Below are 24,526 nucleotides of genomic sequence, written 5' to 3' on the forward strand. Positions count from 1 at the left end.
ATTTTATACCAAACCAGGACCTTGTGGTGGTGGGTTTTGCATGTCATCAGAGTTATATCTACTACAGGGATTTAGAAAAATAATACCAAAAATTATTTTCATCAAACTTTCATTTCTAATATTATGAAAAGCAGGAAATGTGGCTGGATTTGTCACAGGCTAGCAAAGTTTTTCATTTACTCCAGCAGAGCAGTTACAGCATGGTCACTCTTGGGCATCAATCCCTTAAAACAGAAGCTGAGGCTGATTTTTGGGAGAGGAGTGAATGAGTGCACAGCTTTAGGGCAGGCCCAGGGTGGGTGTGGAATGGCTGAGCAGTGCAGATCGGTGGCATTTGGCTACAAGGAGGGAAACAGAGACTGCCTGGACTCAGGGTACACTTGGCAGTGCAATATGGTGAAGGCAGGTTTTGTGACTGTAAGCAGGGCCTACAAATATGATGCTTTTCCATGCCATGGAATGTAGATGTATCATGTTACCTTTATCTTAGTAAATAACGATTTAAATGCCCGTGTAAAGTAAGCCCTGAATGCTGAGGGTGTTTGTATGGCCATGGAAGTGTTATGTGGAGTTGCCATTGAGCAGGTTTTTTAGTGTTATGGGAAGCTGAGAAAAGGATGAAGTCTTATTTCAACTTGGTGGATTTCTGGGATGCTGCTGCCTTGTATGTTGGCTTTAATTGTGTGAATGACAGTCAACGTGTTACTGTTGTACCTTTTCTTGGTGGCAAGAAGAGATTCAGACACACCTAGGCTACTTTTCTGCTTCAAAGAGATAACTGCAGCCAAAGGGCAGAGGGTGACATTGATTGTGCCCTGCTGTGCCTCCCCCAGTGGTGCCAGCCTGGTGCAGAGGGAGTGGCGGTGTGGTGTTCCATCCCCAGCTGGGTTTGACCCCATGACACCAAGTACCCCCTTTCTCTAAAGGCCTGTGACAAGCAGGAAGCCCCATGGCACAGGAATTCCCAGCCCTGAGCACAGCTCCAGCCCTCCAGAGCAGGCTGTGCTGTGTGTTTCTGGCTCAGTGCTGGGGCCCCCTGGCAGTGCCCAGGATGTGCTGAGGGACAGGGCTGTGTTTGGGAACGGTGTCTCTGACCAGGGCAGTGCCAGCTGGGAGCCCTGTCAGGTGGCACACACCTGGCTGTGCTGGGGGTCTGTGCTCCTGGATCACAGCTCTGGCTGTGGGGTGGCATCCTGAAGGCTGGGGCTGCAGCTTAGAGTAGAGAAGGTGGAAGCACTTTACCAGGACAACCCAGCCAGGGTTGAATGTGAGCCTTCACAAGTCCTTCATGAGCATTTTCTACATTGATTACAGAATCCTGCCTATTAAACTGATAAATAAGGAACAGAGAGGCTGAAATGCTGAGGAGCAGGGAGTTTAATCCAGATAACCCAGGCGCCAGCCTGACATTCTCACTCTTGGGCCATCTTTGCTTCTTGTTTTCCATTCCCTTAATGTCCTAAGCTCTTTTGTTCCACTCCCTTTCTCCTTCCCACGTAGATATTTCAACATATGGATATGTCTGTGTATGTGGAATATCAGCAAAGCTGATACTTTGCTCCCTACAGAGTTCCTTCTGACCACTCTCTCATGTAACTAATCCATAGCAATGTATACTCCAACAAGGAAAATTAAAAGGTTGGGAAGCACTGACCTAACTTCTTAGTAAGCAATACAGCTGGCAATCAGATGTAACCCGAGCTCCTCGTTACTGGAGCTGCCTGAGCTATTCATAGCAGAGCAAAATTGCTATGGGAATTGAGCTGGATTTATTTTGTTTGAATGCAAATTATCCCAGGTCAGACAGGCTCAGATCTTCTGCCCCCTCAAATTCATTTGCATCAGCTCTGGCAGGGCAAAGCTTGTATCTGGAGGATCTGCACTGGGGAAATGTGGGTATGGGTAGGGAGCCACCAGATGTGGAGAGTATTTGCTTGGGGCTTTGATGTAGTTGGGTGTAACTCATTGCAGCCCAGAGTCCCACCCAGGGTGAAGGTTCTGCCATCAGGTAGCTCCAAGTGCTGTCTCAGTGCTTGGGCAAGTGTCTTCTCTCTACTGTCTGCAACCTCAACAGGGTGTCCTGTGAGGGAGAGGGAGTATGAAGCCTTGCCTAATTCTCACTTACAATATGAAATGCTCTGAAGGGTCCATCTGCCAAAGTCCCATCATCACAGGAAAAGAGGTTTTTTCACTAAAAAACCCCCAACCCCACTCAACTTTGATTCTAGTATACATGATTATAAAGGATAAAAAAAGCTTTTAAAAACTCAGCTGAAAATGGTTCAAGAAATCAGAAAGAAAATAAAACACTGGAGCCCTTTGGCATTATTTTTAAAAATCTCATAATTTATAGTTGTGTTGCCTGCAAGGCCTGGTTCATGACTTTCACTGTTTGGAGTTGCCTGTCTGATAGGGAGGAATGTTACTGATCAGAAACACTCAAGCAAGCATCTGTTAATGCTAAGTACCTATGGAAAAGGAATTTCCAAGTACTGATTTTAGTTATATATCATCAGTTGTTTGGTTTTTTGGGTCTTTTTTTTTTTAAGCTGTTCATTTTCTGTGTCACTCTGCCCTAATCTTATTGGTTTTGCCTTTATTACCACTCCAGGAGCAGCAGCTTCATTAAGAAGGCATGCACTTTCTCTAGAATATTGGTACATCTGAACTCCAGCCCTATAAAACTGATTAGCTGTACACAAAGAGGGAGGAGAATCCTGCCAGAACATTTTCATTTCACCTAATCCCTTGAGCAGCATAAATAACTCATAGCAAACCCACCTTAGGGTGAAACGCTGCCCTGTCTGAAGATCTGGGCAACTCAAAGGCACATTTCAGATATTTAAGAGGGACCTAAATGGTGCTTTTGTTTTGTGCTCTTACAGAGAATGACAGGACAGAGAAGGAGCTGCATTTCCTGTGCTTTTGAGGGTTTCTAAAGGTAATCCTGCTCTCACTGTGAGTGTTCTCTGAAGCTGTGCACCCAGTTACATGGGAAACATCCATGGGGACACACTGAGCTACCCTCTGAAGTCAGTTTTTCTGTTATTCTTGAGGTGCCCTGAGTAACTAATCAACTGTCAGCACACGACAAATAGTGGGCTGCCTCTTTTTAGGGAAAGTGAAGCATAAATGCACTCATTAAATAATCCTGCTGTTTCCTGTTTGCTTTGTGATGGATTTCAGAACTGTCATAACTAATAAAAGCTCTAGATTTTATCTTACAGTTGCAGGGATTTGCTTAAACAGGCCATACCCAAGTGCTTGTACAGCTACCAAGGCTAAATCTGAGCTGTTGGTTTTAGCTAATTGCCTTCCAAAACCTTCCTAGGGAGCCAAAGAGCCCAACTCATGGAATTGTAAATGAAGTGATCCTGACTGTAACTTGGTAAACCTCTGGCACTTCACTGAAATATTATTGGTGTATAGTTAGTGTGGTTATGCTGTAGTTTGCATTAGTATTTTTCTTCTATCCATTTATCTTGCCTGCTCCCGGGGTGGTTTCTTTTTGGTTTTTGGCTTTTTTTTTTAAACCCAAAACATGAGAAATGAGCGAGCTCACGTACTGACAAGCAAGGATTTAATCTGTGGCAAAGCAATCAACTTTGCGTTAGTTCTAGAATATCTCATTACCCTGCAATAAATACCAATTTAATACATTTAAATACCAATGTGACTGCTTCAATTACCATAAGTGGAGGAACAAATAAGAATATTTCCTTATTTGCCCTATGCTGACAGGGGGTTGCATAAAGACGTTTGAAACAAGCTCAGTCAACTGCAGAAATACAAAGGCACTATTCAGAGATAACTCTGGCTTTGTTCATATAGGAATAATTAAAGACATGCAATTTTGTTACCTTGTTTTAATTGCTGACTGTTCTGCATAGCACTTCTTTTGAGCAGCCAAACAGAGTAGTCTTTCATGGCTAACTCAGGCTGGCAACTTAAACCTTGTACTCTCCTTCTGTCAGATCGTGAGGTAATAAAATACTATATTGTTAAGAACCTTTAAGATTTTACATTGGCAAGAAATCTATATGATGTTAGAAAACAGAATTATTGAGTTATTTTTCTGAGTCAGATTCTAAAGAAAAATGCCATCTGCTGACAATTCTCAAGTCAGAAAAGGCAACCAACGATTCTAATGCTTCTTTCATGATAAAAAATATTTTAGTGTGTATAAGGGCCATTAACCTAACCTAAACATTTGATGTGGTACAGAGCCAGGTATTCCAGTCTGGTGAAAATCAGGAAAGGTCTGCTGAGGTTATTCTCATCAGCCAAGGACCCAGTCCCATAAAACATCACTTTGTACTTCCCTGACTCTGGGGCCAGCATCAGGAACTGCCCATTTACAGGCTTGATGCTTTTCTGGAGGATGGGTGAATTTTTTTGGCAAACATAAAAGCTAGGGAAAAGTTTAGTTAGCTTAAGTTCTCTCTTCCCTTCAGTGTGTTCACATGCCTTTGTGCTGCCTGGTTTGGGATAGGATCAAAAATGAACATGCTCTGAGTTTTACTCGTGGGATTTCTGACTTCAATAATACATGTGTATTATTGGAAACCTCATGAGAGTCCATTCTCACTAGTTTCCCAGAACATTTTCTTTCCCAAATTGGTATAAAAGCACTCTGGAAATGCTTGCACAGACAGTGTTCAGCTCAATGGGAGCTCCTGGGTGCTTAACACTCTGTAAAAGTCTGTCATTAATTTAACAATCTGTGTATGGATTTAGGGTCCAGACTTTTCACTTTTTGTTGGTGGATCAGGGATTGTGTCTGTGTCACGGTGTCTCAGAAGCTTGTTCCATTGACCCAGTGCTGCAGTGACCTGGGTGCATTGTGTAAGTGCCCTTCTCAGGGGGACAAAAGGAGGCAAAATGCCCCTCAGCCTTGTCCCCTCTGCAGCTACCTCCCAGAAAAAGGTCTGTGGGTCAGAGTGGAGAGGGAAGGAACTCCCTTAATTACCATGATTTACTGCCATTGGCTTGGCTGTTTGCTCCTGATGCTTCCCGAGGGTAAAAATATCTTTCCCCTCAGCAACGCTTTCTGCAATTCAGCCCCTTTCTCCTTTCCAGATATGCTCCTTGTCGTTTTTTTCTACCTAATTTCACATCTTAATTTGCTCATTTGGATTATATTTTCCAGAGCATTGACATTGTGACCCTAACTTGAGAGGGGCTCAATGAGCCATCTCTCAAAAAGTCAGTCAGTGCTATCGGGTATCTGCAGTTCCAGGTCAGGCTGTACTATCCTGCTGGCTAGAATTCTTGGAAGTAGTTTTGCTTATGACTGTAGTAAGGTTATAGTCTCACATATTTTTCGGACTACCAACTTAACCCATCCCAAGAGGTGAGTCTACTTCGTTACACATTCCCTAAAGAAACAATCATTTATTATTTAAACTGCTTACATGATGCAGGAGTTCTTTGAACAGTCTTCTGATGGTGTTGTTTGAGTACCCTGACTTTGGAGGAAAGAGGAATTCATAAGTTGAATGTTGGCCAACTTAACAGGACTTTATTCTTCCTGAGATTCCTTGGCATAAGTGAGAAAATGATACATTTACCACATTTTCAAGGCTTAACCCAGAACCTGTTCTAAGCAGCTGGCACTTCTCCTGCTGTCTTAGCAGGGTTTTTTCTCTGCTGGTGCACAGGGACTGCCACCTCCTCATGGGTTTGCCCACGGGGACTTTTGAAATATTTCTGAGCTGGCTGCTGCCCTGAACTCACTGTCATGAAATGCTGTGACCAGTGTGGATGTTGTGCTGAGCTTCTCTCAATAGCCAGGCTCTGAGCAGACCTGTGGCTCCTGGGCTGGGCTGGCTTGCTCTGGCAAGCGTGTGTTCCAGGCAGGAGCAGAGGGATGGTGGCAAACACCAGGGTGGTTTCTGTGCTTGGTGAGGGTGATGTGCTCGTGAAAGCCAAGGGAAAGGCCTCCCTTGTCTCAGGGACTCTGGCTGCTCACAGTGACCCTGAGATAAGTTAAAAAGTCTCTTTTCCCAGCCTGGCACTTGAAGAAGGAGTCAGAGCTCTTCAGGTCTCGGTCTCAAGGTTGTTTATTGCTCCTTATCTATAATTTTTTTTCTCCTGGCCTGCCAAGGTCTGCTCAGCAGGACAGTCAGAGGCACTCTGCCTGCCCCTGGGGTGGTGTTATCTTTTAATATTAAAAACTACATGTACAATATTTACAATTACTTCCCAATACCTATCACCTGTGTTAGACAGTGAGCTTCTACTCTAAACCAATCCAAAAGTGCCACCATCACAGCAGAAGATGGAGGCCAAGAAGAAGAAGGAGAAAGGCTGGACATGCCCAGATTCCTCCGTCTTGCCCCCTGAACCTCCATTCTAAAAACCCCAAAATCTACTTTTTCACCCCCTGATAAATTCACTATCATTCTACTTAAACTTTCGTGGCTTGCAGATCTTCGATAAGGTTGGTAACTTTCTCCACAGATCATAATGAAAACCACAGGCAGCTTGGGCTCTGTGCCAGGGTCTCTGAGCCCCCTGGCAGGGGTCTTGGCTGCTCAGGACAGCCAGAGGGATGTCTTGGGTTCTGACATCTCTCATCTCCCCTGGGTCTGGGGTGGAGTCTGAGCAGAGGTACAGGACTTACAGGGAGACCTCTCTCCCCTTCTAGCACGTGTTGCTGTATGTTGGTGTTTAAAAATGGACATCTGCCCAATTCCAGAGACCAGTCTTGGCCAAAAGGCAGCTTCTGGCTGTTGTCAGGGAGCTCTAAGCTGTGTGAACAGCTTTGTGCTCTCTGGGTCTCTGCCATGCCCTCTTTTGGCTTCCAAGCTGCCCTTGGTTCCATGTGGGAAATGGTCTGGCAGGCAGAACCCCGGGTGGGACAGCTGAGTGAGGGCAGTCTCTCCTCCAGCAATGGAAAGCTTTGGTGACAGAGCTGGGCCTTTTGTGTTTCCTTTGTGGTGCCAAAGCACTGAAGAATTAACAGAGCATTGGGGCAGGAACCAAGAGCTGGATGAAAAGGAGCTGCAGGTAAGGTAATTTCATGAGTTTTCTCGCTGCAAAGTGAATGAGAAAAGACTCCAGGATGCTGTAACGTGAGACAGCCCCAACCACACTGTGATGTGCATATTAGATTTCTAGGAATCTTTGGCCTCAGATGGTTTTAAATAACCAGCAACCATAGTTCATAGGTCATCTGCTCTCCTTATTCTTTGTTTTTCAGGAAAGTTCTTAGTTTACATTTTTATGTGTTTTAAGTAGAACTAAAGACTGTTCTTTATGTCTCTGTACTTCACGTTCTGTAATTCTTTTAGGGATGTGTTTGAATCAATGATTTGGGGTTTTTTAGGAGCTGGACAGTTGGGAAATAACAGAAGTCTTGGATCAATGTCCACTGAAGTCTGTAGAAAGCTTTATGCCAATTTCAGTTGGCCTTTTGTCAAGTCTTTTAAAACTTTTCATGAATATTTTAATGGGTGTGAAATGACATTTAACTCTTCCTTTTTAGTGATTTTTCATCTTGAGCACGCTCACATCCACATAATGGTATAGATTTCATGGATTTCTTTGGCCATTGTTTTAGTTAAGACACAGTGGGTTTTTTAACACCTTATTTGATGTTAAAAATGAGGCATTCTGGGTATGAGTAGTATTCCATAGGAAATATGTGCATGCTTCTTCATACCTCGTTTAGTTGAGATACTCTTGTTCTTGTGAAAACTGTAATTTAACTTTACATCAGTCAGTACTGAGTAGTTACACTTAGCAGAGACACTGAAGTTCAATTATTCATCTGTTTTAATTCTCAGTTTCATTTTGTTAGGCTTTTACCCCATTATTTGCATCCTGTTTCTGAAACTCCTCTAATTTTAATATGCATAAAGCTGTTGCCTTCAGTTTAATTAGCATGTAATCAAAGTGCCTTGTGTGGAAACAGAGAACCCTCAGACTCAAGACTTTCCAGTCTGGAGTGAGGATTTGTCAGCACTCAGCTTTGTTAAGTTATGGGAGGGAAGTAGAAGTTCTGCAAATCCTTCACTCACTGTCACTGCTCTGCTTTTTATGGAGGGTCTGTTTTTTCTGGAGATGCTGAAACCCCAAAGTGAATTAGGTTTACAGGCTGGTAAGCTGCCAAAGGCTCCACTCTGAGTCTAAGAACACAGGGGAGCAAATGGGAGCAGCCTCTGCTGTTCCAGTAAGAGGCCAATGAGATGTGTTAGGGACAGATATGTTAGTGGCCCTGAAAATTCCTCCTTGTGGATTGAAAATCAGTGGAAAATCTGCCTGATTTTGTAAAGTTAAGAGGATCTTTTTCAGAGGTTTAAACAAATTCTCCTTATTTTTCAATTTATAGTCTATGTTCAATCAAAAAATTCTTGAAGCAGATACCATGTTGTCATTGCCCTTGTCCAAATCTCATTTTGAAATTCTTCTTCCTTTTGAAACACACCAAGAAAACAGAACGAGTTCCTTACCTTGGTGATTACAGCCAGATACTGAGGAATTTCACAGAGGTGTATTGGATCTGAAAATTCCTTTAGCCCAGAGCTAAGCAAACATTTCATAACAAATAACAGGAGGAGGAGGGATGTTGCCTTTTTATCTCTTCTCAACTTTTCTGCAAACAAACTGCAAGTTCCTCTAAATTATTGATTCAAAATTATTTGCTAACCACACTGGTCAACTTGTGTCTTTCCATTTTCTTTCCAATGGCATGGAATATCCCTTCCAGAAAGATAGCAAATATGTGTTGGGAGGGAAGAAGAAAACAGCAAATTCCAACTGAGCAATCTCTTGGGTGTTCCTTCCCACCATATTCTCACAATTATTGCTATTATTAGTGATAGCCACAGTGGGATACAGAAGGAATAGACAGGAGTTCCTGGCCTTTTTCATGCTGTGTTGTCTAGACTTACAAGAATGTTAGATTTTGTCATCCTGCTTCCTCTCGTGGTGTTATAATTGCAGAGAATCTGAAATAAAAATGGAATTTTGACCTATCTGACCCTCTCCTCATTGTGTCCTAAACCCATCGAGGTCAATGGAAAGTCATCCTTGATTCAGGGAAAATCACATGTAATGCATAAAGCTAAAGCAGAAAACACCATGCAAAAATTTCCATGGCAGTTTTGACAGTGTTTGTTCTGAAGTATTTGAGCTGGATGAATACATTGAATCTCACTCACAGTTATGGAGATGTTTCATGTATTTGTAGAAAAAAATTCCCAGCATGCCCAGGTGTACACAGTAACCAAAATCTGGCCTTCAAAAACTGGGATTCCTTCTTGGTGTAAAGCTAGAAAAGATGAATCTGTGCATCTGAATGAGGATGAAAAAGAATGAAAAGATGAATCTCCTGTCTCTGTGCCGTGGCATTTCTCAGCTGGCATGTGTGCCAGCCAGCACAGTGGAGCCATTGGCACTTTGCTTCACCCAACACTACAATTTCAGGACCTGCAGGAAAAGTTCCTGGCAGTTGTTGTCCCACTGCCCCCTTTGCAGTGCTCCAGAGGGCTGCAGAGCTGTCTGAAGCCAGGTCAGCATTCTCTGCATTGCTTTGGAATTCCCAAAGTGATTAATTCAATACAAATGCTTGAAACCATCCCATGCCTGGAAAAAATGGCAAATGGTGTGTGATTGAATGAGTGTCCAGACTGCTCTGTGGCACTTCTCCTTTCTTCTTGACAACTTCACAACTTCATAAAACTGGATGTTATCAAAAAGAAGGTCTCTTTCATTCACACAGCATTTTTCAACTTGGAGGATGAGTTTGATGTAAAACCCAAAGGAAAAATGTCTTATTGGAGATTTAGGGTCATTTCTGCTGGAAAAAAGTGACTACATTTGTAAGGCACTCAGTCAGCTATTGCCTCTGTAAAGGTGCAGCAAAATACAAGCAGGGCCCAGAATTCAGTCACTTCTTCCCCCACAACCATGAATTCTCAATCCACCCTTATAATGTTAAATATAGAAACACGTTGTTTGGGGCTGAGACTTCTTGTGCATCAGGGGCAGTTTCTTACAGGAAAATGTAGAACCCCCTTTTTTTTTTCCATATGGTTCGAATCATTTACAAAATGAATCCTACAGGAATAATTTCAGATGTGGAAGCCTTTAAAATGGGGAAATAAGAACCAGATTCATTACATTTCTGTTTTCCAGCTTGAAAAAAAAAAATCTTAGCAGTGACCAATTATCAGTGTATTCAAGATAAAGATTGCCTCTCAGAACCACTTGTAAATTGTGTGATGACACACATCCTAAGGACTAAAATATTGATATCTTCCCTACAGGAGAGTACTTTGTCATGACCAAATGTGATCTGACATTTGAAATATGCCAACTTATTGCAGTGAGGAGGCGAGTTAAATCCCTGTCAATTATTTAAAACCTGTCTTCTATTGATGGAGGCAATTTTAACCTTCTTTTAGAATGTTAAGTAGATGCAGGCTGAGAAACATAATTATGAATTCATGTTGAAGAGAGGAGAGTGGGACAATTGTGTATCAGAATATAATTTGTGTGCTTTGGTTTTTTGTTGTTTTTGTTTGTTTGTTTTTTGGGGGATTTTTGTTTTGTTTTGGGGTGGTTTTTTTTGGTTTTTTGATTATATTTCAGAGGGCAATTAGACCCTCTCAGTTCATAGTGTGGAATCTCTTCTATTGCCAAAACTGTGATCACAGTGTGACATTGTGAGCGCTGTTACTGGGCCCCTGTGAAAGGTGCTTATATTGGGGAGTACTGCAAAGCTGCCTTTGATTTGGATCAAGAGAAGAGAATTTCTATGAATAGAGTGCAGTGGATGACTGCAGTCTGTTGAGGACCTGTAAGTCTTTGATAAATCTTTCCACCTGGAATAGACTTAAAATCAGTTTCTGCATTGGTTTAGTTAATGGTTAAAGCTGTGAAGATTCATATGTAACTTTCAATTTTCACTTGCTTTTCACTGTGTTGAGTTTTCCTCTTGGGAAACAGTTCTTAAAGCACAGAAAATTCCAAAGATCCTTTAAAAATACAGTGCTTACATTAGGCATTCAAACTGCTCTCCTTGTCATACCCAGGGCATTCAGGCCCTGGGGGGTTGGTCTGAAGAAGAACATCCATTTCAGAAGGGAAGAGGTGATACATGTGACATGTCTGCATTTTCAAAGATTTTTTTGAGGAAAGAGGTTGGAATCATGGTCTTGGAGGACTCAAGATGTGCGGCAAGATGGTTTCAAATTGACATTTGTTTGTCTGCACATATTTTTCTGAAGCCTAAGAGATATGTAGTCCTCGTGGGATGTCAGTTTTGGCAGGAGGGTGTTGGCACATGGTAGGGCCTCACTGATCCAAACCAAAAATCTGTATCTAGTATTACGTATATAATGTAATAGAATTACCTGATGAAACTTTTTTTTGGTTTTTGACTCGGTAAAAAAGGGTGTTTATTGCAACATGTTTTACTAAACCAAGAAATGAAATAAAATCATAACTGATTAATGAGCTGCATGGAAATACTTCCTCAGTGCCACCCACATTTCCCTGGCCCTGATCCTGGAAACACTTCATCACATGTGCAATTTTATGCACAGATCCTATGTGAAAACTACAGTGTAGTTTTCCCATACTTGTGTCTTTCAGAGATCCAAGAAGGAAAACAATCAGATACTTGCCTTTACTGATTAGCTTTCCCTTGTAGGGGGGTATACATTTTTCATTGTGTTCAAATTATGATTAAATTGCAGAGAGTTCATTACTGAATGATGGTCCTTATATATTCAGATGCTTCAGCTTTGTGCTGCTGACCTGTAATGTCATTTTCTACCCGGAATGCCCTTAAGTCTGAGACTCCTGTTTGGTAATACCTTGTTGTGAAAAAGCTGTGAACCTTAATTCAAATATTTTCTTCCATGATGTGTGCACCTATGAGAAGTTGTATTTTCCAAAAGCACTTCCTTTTTATGTATGTCATGTACACAAACAAACCTGTACTGTGAAGAATGGGTTAATATTGCATATGAAGCTATCCGTGCTATTGTGTGAAGGTGCTGTGCTGCACATCTGTCATGGTTTTAATCACTACACCACCTCACAACCTTCCTGGTTTGTGTTTTTCCAAATGGGGAACCTGGTCATCTCCAAAAGGAAACGATGCACATTTAAATGGGCAGAATATCCAGATCATTACCGGAATAATCTGTAACTTGAGTAGCTAACCAGAGTCGAGGTGCACGTTGTGGTCAGTCTGGGCTTGGCAGGAAGGTCACTGGCTGCCAAGTGCCAGCCTCCTCTCTAACCGGTGGTGCCGTGTCTCTTTTCAGTCGGGTTTGATAAGGACGCGGCAGATGGAGTTCCTGATCTCCCCGTTACCTCAGCAGCTGGCCCGCGAGCACAACTACACGTCCCCCGCCGGCCACCACCCGCACGTGCTGTACAAGCGGACTGCCGAGGGGCAGGTGCATGGGCCCCCAGCCCAGCCCCATCCCAAATCCTCCCCCTGGGAGCGGCGCGGAACGCGCGCCTCCCCCGCGCACCCCGCGCCGGCCAGCGGGTACCGCCACGGACGGTTCCGAAAGCAGCATTTTTGTGGACGTCGCAAGAAATGTATGTAAGGAAACTTTCTCTCCTTTCTTGAGGTAGTGGCTGTTTCAGGCTGTGTCCTGTGGTGGTCCCGAGGTCTGTTTCACATCTCTTCGCATCCCTTTGGGATGGAGGAGTAATGACTTTAAGTTATATAATTCTGACGCGAAACGCGTATGAGAAACTTGAGTTTTGCTCTAAGTTCATAGAATCATCTCTTTTATTAAGCCATCAGAATCACTGTTTGGTTTTCTTGTGCTTTGCCTAGATTAAAAGATCCCAGTGGTGATTTTTTTTTTTTTCACATTGACATAGTTTTCAGTAAGCAGTTCTGCACAGTGATGGATGCCAAGTTAGATTGGGGATAAAAAATTAATTAGGCTTGAAGATGGAGGAAAAAGCTTCAAAATCATTAATTTCTGAGAGGATAGAGAAAAAGTCTTTCAGAACTCACCATTTGATAATGAAATTTTCAGCAACTGAGATCTTCAAAAAGAACCACCCATGTAAATTGTTTAAATAAGATTTTGGAGCCATGTCTTAAAGAATATATTGAAATGTATTATCCTGCCAAGATCCATTCTGAGTCCTTCATTAGGCCCTCAAATTGAAGAACATTTTAGAGCCCCCTTGGACCTTATATCTGTACTTTTAGCATTCAGCTGAGTCTTTTTTTGAAAGCTGATCAGCTTCTGAGCTGAATTTCTTAATGAGGGTTTCCAGGACTGCAAACAGTATTGAAAACAGTGCCTGAGTCCACTTATATTCTTCCAACTTCCTACAGAAGTTCTGGGAAAATGAGCAGCTTCCTTTTCCAAAGGTGTGTAAGGACGAAGGAGAAAATAAATAGAAGGGAAGGAATGAGAAAGGAGTTAGTGGGAAGGGGGCTGGCTGAGACTGAGGCCTGAAAACAAATGGCTTGTTAAAATTTCAGAAATCCTTTCCCCCAGGTTTGAAAGCCAACCCTCAAATGCCAGATGCACAAGCCTGTGATTCAACCTGTAAGCATTTGCCTTCTACTGCAATCCCAAACTGCCTCATTACATCCTCCCTTTCCCTCCTGTCTGCTTTTCCTGCTGCAGAGCAGGGCTGATGGTGCTCTGCACTGGCCCATTTTGTTTGGATTGTCCATTGTGAGTTTGTGCTTTATTTACTGCTCCTCCTGTGACTGCTTGCCCAAAATGAGAATTATCCATGTCCTCTTGAGCTTTTACACAGTGCTTATCCCTATTATAGAGGAGAGCATTTTGAACACTGTATTTGTATGACCTCCTGGCATGTGAGAAGATAATATTGTTATTCTTGTCTTATAAATTGGTCACAGACATGGGAGATGTCAGAAGTAACCAGTGATTCTAGGAACCTAATTGAGAAACTGAATTTTCTTTAAAATACTTTGTGCTTTTGTAAGTCTACATGTATAACTATTTATTCAATAATTTCACTTATGGCTATGAGCTCTTAGCTGCATATTCAAGCAGGTTTTATGTTAAGTGAAGAACATGTAGTTAGCATCCAACTGTGATGAATTTAGTAAAAGTGATTTACTCATCATTGTTTAGGAACTTGATGTCAGACACACTTTTAGGGTCTGATTCAGCAAGATGGCATTTAAGTACCTTACCCACAAAACTCTTTCTCTTCATACCCTGTGGTCTTTCACTTTGTGCAGTTCATACCTGTAACCTTTTTAGAGAAAGGAAGAAGTTCTAAAAATAACAACTTATTTCCAGACCCAGTCGTGTTTAATTTATAGAACAAATCAATCTCATGTTCACTGAAGGACATACAAATAAAATCACATGCCATTGTTAAATTGAGTAGAAGAAAATACAGGATGCAGAAGAAATTGCCCCAGTAAAGGGAACCCTTTTTCTATGAGTATTTGGTACTTTTATTCTTACTGCCTTTTTTTCCCACCTTCTTTTTTAGTTTTTACATTGTTTTCCTGGTCTTATTCTGAGATCTGGAGTCATATAAATTTGAATTTTTCAGCAAAGTCCAATCTGGTCACCTGGAATAGAGTTTCAGCTTGAATGAACAAAGGGATGAAGAATTCAGGCTGACAAAAGGGGGTCCTCTGGTATTAACCCTGCCTAGTCAGGGGTAATTTATCCTAACCTAAGAATGAAATCAAACTTGCTGAGCAGTAAGAGGGAAGAGCACATTGCCACTTGGGTGTCATAAAAATAACTTGTCCCACACACCATCTTTTAAAATTTCATGTGCAGGGACTTTGTAAGCACTAGAAAAGCCAGTTAATCATCTCCCAAACTCTGTCACAACCTAAATGCTTTTAGATCATGAGAGCTAACTGGACTATAGTCAGTAAAACATGCATGAAACTGCTGCTGCTTAGGTTTTCTGAGTTGCAGTGAAATAAGTTCCAGAGGAAAACGTCTCTGCTCGTGGATATATTCAAGAGCAAAATGTCTCTGCTCATGGATATATATGTCCAAAGCACTGGAGCTGTATTGCCTCCAAAACAGCACCTGGGCAGTGATGTGCCTTGAACTGAGCACTTCCCTCTAGGGTGAGGCCTGTCCTTGTGTCTTGATGTGCTTCCAGAATAGAAAAGTTCTTCGAGCTTGTCAAGGATGGTTGTGTATAATGAGTGATACACTTGAAAATCACCATCACCTGGCCCTTTGTATGTTAAATGCACACCAGAATGCTGAGTTCTTGAAAGCAGACCACTGTTGTGCATTCTGTGGTGTTCTTGATTCCCCAGTTTGGCGGGGTAGAAAGCAGGGTCTGTTTTAGCTCTTTGGAATAGATTTCTGATGAGGAACAGGCAGGATATTTTTCATTACCTGAGGCTCCCTCACTTGTCTTGTTACATCCTGTGTCATAAAAACCCCATTATTATCCAAAGAGTTTGTTAAAGCGGCCATTGAGTTAATTCTTGATGCCAAGGCAGTGTAGGTTTATGCAGAAGAACCTGTGGCTAGCAGGAGCACTGTAGGATGTGGGAGATGGATTTCTCTTCCCAGTTTCTGGTTCCTTGAAGAACTGGAGTAGAAAGCACTCTCCAGCTGTGCCCCTGCTTGTGCTGCACCAGCACAGGGGGAGAAAATGCTCCCTAGAATTGGGATGTGCACTGCCTGTTGTTGCCTTGGCACTGCCTGACTCAATAAATACATTCCCAGCAGGAATGATCTCCTGGCAGTTTGGCATGGAAGGCCAAAGTCAGTCCCAGCATCAGGCTGGCAGGAATTTCCTTGTGGTGTGTATCTGATTTCTGTACTGCCCGTGGGCATCTGTTGTGGAAAGGACTTTTTTGCCAGCTGCTATGTAAGTAGCACATGCCAAACACCTCAGGAAGTTATCAAAAGGACAGGAAAAATGCAGATACTCTGTTAAAAATCCTGTCTTTTTTTTTTTTTTTTTTGCACAGATGCTGCCATTTTATTAGATTAATTCCTTATTTTAAACTGCTTATTGGATACGAATGTGGTTCTCCCATTTCCTTCTCTCCCTGTAGCAGTCCTTCCCTCAGGAATGAATCAGGTCTTTTTTAATAAATATGGAAGAACTCAGCCAGAAGTATTAAATCACATGCTATAAAAATAATCTAAGGCTTTAAACCTGTGATTCTTCATTTTCTGATGAATCAAACTGTTCATGGGTGATCTGAACTCTTTCCAAAACAGTTTTATTTCCTTTTAGATGCACCCAAGCCACCCACAGAAGAGACCTACATTCGCTCAGATGAGTACGGGACTTCTGCGAGGTTCAAGAGATCATCTGCTAAAATTCAGAAAAATGGAAGTCTAAATGTTGAAACCCTTGTTGTGGCAGATAAAAAAATGCTGGAGAAGCACGGCAAGGAAAATGTAACAACATATATCTTAACAGTCATGAACATGGTAAGGAGTGGTGTCACTGAAGTGTCTTTTCTCTGGGGAATATTGGTGTGTCAGAGTAGGATCTTCTATTAGACAAATACTGATGACAAAAAGAGCAGAGACACCTCATGCAAGCCTTTCTTCAAGCCTCATCTATTGTAGTACTTTTATCAAAAAGCCTTTAAATATGCATCTTTGGAACATCACAGCTCTGGCAACAGTACTGTAAAGAAAAATAATTAGAGAGTTTTCAAAATGTTAAATTTTAATATACTTCCTGTGTAATACAAAAAAAGGCAGATACTCTGAAATTGAAACTTTCATTTAATATCATGAAGCTTTATGTTTCATCTCACGTCTCCTAGAAACACTTATTTGAGAAAGCACCAATATATTTCTATAAAATTGATATCATTTGACTAGAAATATGTTTTCCTGCAGTACTTTTGTACTGCAAAACTTGACCTTGAACCTTGGCTTTAATTACACTTTATCCAGGAGAGCGAGGACAGATCAAAGCCCATTGAAGTCAATAGAAGGTTTTTGACTGAGTGTAGTTTGGGGCATAATTCTTCTGGTTTGAGCTCTTTTAGGTTAGTCCTTCAAAGTTTCTAACTCCAAAAGTTAGTGCTGAAAATTGGAGTCCAAGGCAATAACACAGTACATATGTTTAATCTATTAAAAAGGGATTATGCATGTAGGTGATATTTCCTTTCCAATAATCTTTGCAGGTCTCTAGTCTGTTTAAGGATGGAACAATTGGAAGTGATATAAACATTATTGTTGTCAGCCTGCTTCTTTTGGAACAAGAGCCTGTAAGTTGTGTCAGAATTTTTGTCTGGGAGCATTGGGTGCTCCCATGTTATGTGCAGGGAGGTTTCCTAAGGCATAGAGTGTGAGAAGAAGATTAAAACTGCCAAAATCTCCAAAATGACACTTTCTACTTTTCACTGCTTCTTGGGTTTTGATTCTAAATTTTTCATTTCATATAAATATTATTTAGAAACATTGAAATGCTTCCAGTCAGATAAAACCTAACATTTTCTAGTGTTTCCTTGAGGTGAAATGGCTGGAATGAGAAATCTATTTAATAAGTATTTTTATAAATGGAATAATTTTGAACTGGGCTTTCTAGGGTGTGGTGATCAGAAGTGGTAAGGAGTCAGGAGTCCCAAACTGAAGAAAACATGTAACAAAAGGTGGGAGCAGTGCCAATTCTTTTGTCAAGGGTGCTGAGTCAAAAAAAGACAAAAATCTCTTTTGCTGAAAAGAAACTTGTGAAGGGTTGAGCCTCTTGGATAATGCTCTTCTTCCCCAGCAATTACAATACATTATAATCACAATATTGAATAAGGCTTGGTGTTCAGCATTCTCAGGAATCAAATATATTTGTACACTAATTCCAGCCACCAGCTTTGGAAATATCAGTGTTTCTGGGGAGAGGCCCAGCTTTGTTTTACAGTTGTAAGAGATTCTCTCATCAGCTGACTCAGCCATCACAGACAGTTAACATGGGAATACATAAACTGATGTGGAATAACTAGGAAATATTAACTCCCTTTTCCCTAAGCAGCTCTTACTCTTTCAATCTCCTTTCTCACGCACTGCTGGAAACACCTTGTCTGTGTGTCTGTGTGTCCATCCCTCCCTGCAGGGCGGGTTGTTGATCAACCACCACGCTGACCAGTCCCTGAACAGCTTCTGCCAGTGGCAGTCTGCCCTGGTTGGGAAGAACGGGAAGCGCCACGACCACGCCATCCTCCTGACGGGCTTTGACATCTGCTCCTGGAAGAACGAGCCCTGTGACACTCTAGGTGTGACACCAAACCAGGGGCTGGGAGACCTGGGCCTGCCCACAGCAGGAGCTGGGCTGGCTTCAAATAGGAGTCCATTTGTGCACATTGTGTGTCTTGTTTTTGGTCTTCTTGAAAAGGACAGGACGGTATAATTTTTGGGTTGTCACCTCTTCAAGGAATATTTTTGATTTTGAGCATATTTCTGAGCCACTCTAGTTTTATTTTCTTTTTGTGACTGCTTGCCTTTTTTTTTAAATGGGATTCCTCCCTAAGTGGAGAGCAGTAAAGGCATGGGGGGGGTGAGTTGAGGGGAGAATAAGTTTTACAAATAAAGCGTAGTTGGAGAAGTTAGATTTGATTTATACTTTTTAAATAGGAGTTCCTTAATTGTCAAATAAAAGTCTGCTGTAATTCCTCTGTGATAAACCTGATGGAGTAGACAAGTGTCTCCATGTGCCAAAACAAACTGGCTTATTAGGACCAGTGCAGATGATATGTGAGTTTGGAATTCTGTGGAGGAACAAGCTATTTTACTGCTTCCTTCCTTCCTTCCTCCAGGATTTGCACCCATCAGTGGCATGTGCAGCAAATACCGCAGCTGCACCATTAATGAAGACACGGGCCTTGGACTGGCTTTTACAATTGCTCATGAGTCTGGACACAAGTAAGTTTCTTCTTCTGTAAACAAATATGTAACTGAATGGAAACGTAGCCTATTTAATATAAATGAGTTAAATATAGATCATTTGGATTGGCACGTGCTAAATTTAAATCATTTGGAAGCCCAAGGAGTGGTAGTGAGCTGGGTTCCATCCAGCTGGTGACTGGTCACCAGTGGTGTTCTGCTGGGCTCAGAACAAGCCAGTCCTCTTTAATATCTTTGAGATTCCCACACTGCTCCCATATTCTGGTAGGCAAATCCATTCTGGGATCCCTGTGGTTGCTCCAAAGAGAGAGGGGTTGCTGCAGGTTACTGCAGCTTCACTGGAGAGGTGATCTCTCTGAGTCTCTTGGAGGTCTCCTTTTCCCAGAAGACCCAACGTTTCATAAAAAACTTCGAACCTGCTCTTTGTTCTCTCTACCTGTTTAATGAGTGATTTGGGTAAAACCCACCTTTGTAATGGTCTCTGCCTTTCTGCATTTATGTCCATTGGATTTCCATTTGTTTTCTATTGTAGAGAGACTGTAATTTTCTTAGAACCTGTTGTCCCTCATACAAAACCAGTAATAGTCTTTTGTGGAGCTTCAGCTATTCTTCAGATTGCTGAATAAATCTAATCAAGGTGATCAGGTTTTGTTCTGATGTTTTTTCTCCGAATAATTTTGAATTACCTTTCCACAACTTTGTGCATGGTTTTGATTTCTAGCTCAGCACAGCTCAAGTTGGAGTCTGTCTCACCACTGGCAGTAGAGAAGCAGAGTTTCTCTGTGTGGGACCAACCTAACATCAAGGCTTAGTTAAAAGGTCTTTATTTTTCAGCAACATTAATGCACAGAAAACCTTTGGAAAGCAGTGGTGCTGTATTCTGCTGATTGGTCAAGGCATGAAGCCTTCCCCTTCTGCCTGGCTGCTCCAGGACTATTCAGTTTTCATTGCACTGATATGCTCTGCAGTGCACACCATGACCTAATGTCTACACGAGTGACCCTTTCACAGGTTTCTGTGCATCTGAAGGGAAGCAAGGAATTAAAGAGTAATCCAGCTGCACTGAGGCCCGTGGGAATTGTGCCAAAGCATTCAAGGAAACAGATATGTAACATGAATATTGTGTGATCCTCCTGTCAAACTGATGCAGTTTCACTGACCTCAGTACATTTTTAATGCCCTTCTATCAGTATTAGGAGAGAATCAGGCCCATTGCTTATTTTTCAAGAATTATCCCATTTAGTCTCTTGATGTTCTTTTTGCTTTTTATTTTTTCTTATTTGCTTTGAGAGAGTCAAATTGGAATTTTTTCCTTTGTTTCTTTTTCCCCCTATGTTTCACATATTATTCAACCTTTCCTTGGTACACTTCCATGCTCCTAATAAAATGCTTTTTATCTCTTGGGGAAAGCCTGTGCCAGACACAAAATGTCTTTATGATCACTTGTCATGTTCATGGTCCTGAGACTACCTAAAATGTGATGTAAGACAACAGAAGTTGGTTTCTGTGATACAGAGATTCTTGGAAGGAAAAAAACTGTGACAGCTTTGGAGGTGCTGAGGTCCACTGTGAATGTATTAACCAAAGGTTTCACAGGGGGGAAAAGCACACTCTGTGATCCACTGAAAGCTTCAGTGGTTAGACATTTTACTGTTTTGTTAGACATTTTAATGATTTTCTAAAGCTTGTGTTTTTACCTGAAACCTTAACAGCTCCTCTGGGTGTTCAGAGCCCGTTGTGTCAGTGGGATATAAACTGGGGATTCTCTGGCTGCAGTGCAGGAGGACACAGTGTGTTTTATGAAGGGTTCTAAAACACTGCCTCAATTGGTACTTCTGTTGTCCTTTTATAGGAAAGCATATATTTTAGGAAGTTTGGAGCCTCAGCTGGTGGCAACACATGCAGTAATTCTGATGAGCCTGTAATGATTTATAGCAGTAGAGGCTGGAGTCCAGTAAATGAGATATTCTCCAGTAAATGAGATATTCCCTGCACATGCACAGATTACATTTATAAAGTCACCAGTGTTCTACAATATTGAAGTAACAGATGATGAAATTTCTATCCCAAACACATTGAAACTCACAGATGTCCCATACAGTCAGTAAAATCAGAACGGGAAAGGAAAGCCTCTAAAAATTAGCTTTATTATATCAATAAAATCCCTATAATTTGTAATTATAATGTGATTTTTTTATTATTGCTTATTATTTTTTATATCATCCTAAACTCTCCTAGTGAAAGCAGGGCCTCCTGATGCTCAGACTGAGCAAAACACCCCATAAGAGGCAGTTTTCCCAATAAGAGACACTATTCCCATTAAACAGTTCCAGTCTAGACAAAATGACACTGTATAACAAAGGTGAGGAAACCAATGTGATTTGCCTGAGATAATATAGCAAGTTAGTGGCCAAAATTAGGAAAAAATAACAATATTTTTGTATTCCATTAATTCACACCCATTTCCTTTGCTGCAGAAGGAGCTCTGTAGCTCTTCCCTCTGATCAGGAAGGCAGTTATGGTGTGTAAAGCACATTCCTGGGGGTGGTGTTTCCCTGGATTGTGATCTCCACCCCATCCATGTCAGCAGGCATTGTCCCTGGGCAGAGACAGGCTCACACTGCTGTGCAGGCTGTAAGCTGGCAGATCCCTAGGAAAGGACAAGTGTGGCTGAACACGAGATCTGTGGTGTCCATCCACCCCACCATGGAGCTGCTCTGCTTTGGGGTGGGGAATGGGTAAACTGGGGAACCTGGGCACAGGCTGCAGCTCCTCTGGGCAGTGTCCTGTCACTGGCTCCCTGTGCAGCACCAGTGAGGCTCTTCCTTGCAGCCTGACCATCCTTTCCCATCAGTGTGTGATGGCAAAAATTGCTGCTAATTGGAACTTACACCAGTGCTAATTTGTGTGGTGCATAAGTTTTCATCCCTTTGGTTTATCCCTTTCCTTTGGGAAGGAAAGGGATAAACTCCACCTTCCCTGTGGAGGTCAAGCATAGAGCTGTTACCCAAAAAGTGTCTCTTTTCCCCCATATTTTTTCTTGTTTCTGTTAATCTAAACTCTCTCTCCCACCTGGTTCTCTTTCCAGCTTTGGGATGATTCACGATGGAGAAGGAAATGCTTGTAGAAAAGCTGAGGGAAATATTATGTCTCCCACACTCACTGGAAACAATGGAGTGTTTTCTTGGTCTGTGTGCAGCAGGCAGTATCTCAACAAATTTCTCAGGTAGGTCAGATGTAAATCTGGGCCAGTGCCAGGGAATGCAGCTTTAGTAACAGGGCTTGAATTCTTGAACAGCATAAAAATTACTGAAGTGTGAAATTCTCCTCCTTTGCAATGTGCTCAGACCCTTGCAGTGTGTGAGCCCACACGCTCGGGCTGCTGCAGCAGCGAGGTGGTGTGGCCTGGAGGGGCTTCTTGTCCTGCCTTGTTTCAAAAGCAGGAGTTTCACCCTCCAGGAATACCCTGCAGTCATGACTGGCATATCATTCTTTCCCAAGCATTCCTGTCAGCAGCTGGGTTTATTGGAGAATGAGTAGGAAGCGTACACAAAAGAGGGCAGACACAGTGGTACCAAAGTCATTACAAAATGTAAATTAACATCAGTGGAGTGGCCTTTCTCACTGGAGTTTCTCTCTTGATCTAGCTCATGTCACGAGTAAAGGCCATTTTACATTTTTCACATCCTGTTTCTGGGAGAAACAAAAAGGGAGAAAGGGAAGGTTGTCAGGGTTTTTCCCAGCGTGTTGTCATTACTCAGTGATGACTTTAGAGGAACTGTTCTTCAATCACTATTTAATTCATTATTACATTAATCTTTCCCTAATATTATTTTTTCATTCATGGGTAGACTATACAGAAATACTAAAAAATGTGTAGGAGGTATTTTGAGCAAGAGCAACACAGGCATTTTAGATAATAATTCCTTAGAGTGAGAAGCAGGCACCTCAGTAGTTATGTGGATCTGGTCCTTCAATTCCCAGTCAATATCTTTGAGTAGCAGCCAGAAAAGGTAATGGAGTTCTGGGGTTTTTTTCATGCTGCAGTGATGAAATATGTTTTTTGTACAGAAGCAAAGTGCAAGCTAAAAAGTGACATGAGCCCTCCATCCTGCCATATGGTCCCAGAGACTGACACTTGGAAGGCAAATTCAGCATGGATTCCCTTCTGTACACAGGGGTTGCCAGGCAGAGAGGAAGGGGGAAAGGTGGAGCTGGGAGCTGCTCTGCCCAGCCCAAAGCACACACCCTGCACCAGCCTCCTGGCAGCTCCACACAGGGCAAATGCTGCAGGGGGACACTGTGCCTGCTCCTTCTGCTGGCTCCTCGTTTGGGGAATCCACTGGTGGGAAAGAAGCAGATGAGGGCAGCTCTCTCTGGGTTACCCAGGAATACAGGGAGGCAAGGAATTTGGCATCATTCTTTCTTGTTGTCACAACAGTCCCAAAGCCTGGAAATTCCTGCTTCCTTAAAACTTTGCAGGCCAGGCTACCAACGAGATGTCAAGCACTTTTGGTTCCTGCACATAGATATTCATGTTTCAGAGCATACCTCTAAAACTAGTTCAAGGTACTGTATACCATGTTATGTATTTGTGCTGGTCTGTAGCAAATTAAAATATTTTGATGTCAAGATCATAGTCATGATTAATTTACCTTCTCATTATAGTACAGCTCAAGCTGCCTGCCTGATTGATGAACCTAAGCAAACAGGACAGTATAAATACCCTGACAAACTGCCAGGGCAGATCTATGATGCTGATACCCAGTGCAAATGGCAATTTGGAATGAAAGCAAAGCTATGCAACCTCAGCTTTGTAAAGGTACCTATCCATGCACTTTTGGGAGGTTACAATGGCATGAGAGAACTGCAGTACACTGAAAAAGCACAAGTTCAGGGCTCTTCTGAGGCCTGGGCTATTTCTCTGCCTTATCTGGCTTGGCAATTTGCTTTGAAGGTAAAACTCTTTTGAGGAATATCCCAGCCCCAGGGGAGCTTCAGAAGGAAATGTGTTCCTTCCAGGAGTCATAAGGGGGGCAACCTGAATCCACACGAGCCATGAACCCTTGCCTGCTGTGCTAAGGGAAATTAGCAGGCAGTAGAGTTTTGATCAAAGCTTGTGTGGGGTAAGAAGGACTCAGTTTCTTGTGTTTTACTTTTATGACAGCAAAAAGCCTGGGAGAGATCTATGGGGTTATTTTAGAGCAATGAAATGTAACTTATACTCTTGACTTCATGATGAATGATTAATTTAGATTAACCTATTGTTTTAATGACTGTTACACTCCTTACTGGTCTCTTCAGAGAAGGCATTTTTTAAAATAAGCTGGAGTGCTCATTCTGAAAAAAGGTATGGTGATTTCTTTTACTCCTGTTACTATCCTGGAGTATTTTGATTTATTATATACCAACTACATTATTCAAGTGGTGGCAGCTGTGTTTCTTCCACAGCTAATAGACAAGGAAGAGGGAGTGAACAGCCCTGTGCACAGACTGCCTTTCCAGATATCTTCTGTGGTTTAGCAAAACCTTGTCTCTTCACAGTATTATAGTCCCTGCAGACACGATGAAATTTTAGCCATGAACTTTTTAACACTGTTTGTATTCTATTATAATCTCACACTCAATATAATTTTAAGAAATATATAGTGAAATGGTGCATAAACAAGCAGGCAGTATATAGGGTACATCTG

At 42.0% G+C, this 24,526-nt stretch overlaps 1 protein-coding gene across 3 annotated transcripts in view; it reads left to right on the top strand.

Annotated features, from left to right (window-relative positions):
* ADAMTS18 (ADAM metallopeptidase with thrombospondin type 1 motif 18) overlaps positions 1-24,526 on the top strand; it is a 77,867-nt gene that overhangs the window by 16,222 nt on the left and 37,119 nt on the right. For 2 of the 3 annotated variants that reach the window (XM_059856985.1, XM_059856986.1), the window contains exons 4-10: positions 12,285-12,567; positions 16,213-16,412; positions 17,123-17,206; positions 18,046-18,205; positions 18,746-18,851; positions 21,922-22,059; positions 23,502-23,655. In XM_059856985.1, the coding sequence (XP_059712968.1) occupies positions 12,285-12,567; positions 16,213-16,412; positions 17,123-17,206; positions 18,046-18,205; positions 18,746-18,851; positions 21,922-22,059; positions 23,502-23,655 (1,125 nt within the window). Of the gene's footprint in view, positions 1-12,284; positions 12,572-16,212; positions 16,413-17,122; positions 17,207-18,045; positions 18,206-18,745; positions 18,852-21,921; positions 22,060-23,501; positions 23,656-24,526 lie in introns of those variants that run through there. The other variant, XM_059856987.1, reaches the window with a different exon arrangement.

The sequence above is a fragment of the Haemorhous mexicanus genome, chromosome 12, assembly GCF_027477595.1.
Source record: "Haemorhous mexicanus isolate bHaeMex1 chromosome 12, bHaeMex1.pri, whole genome shotgun sequence".
NCBI classification, from domain to species: Eukaryota; Metazoa; Chordata; class Aves; order Passeriformes; family Fringillidae; genus Haemorhous; species Haemorhous mexicanus.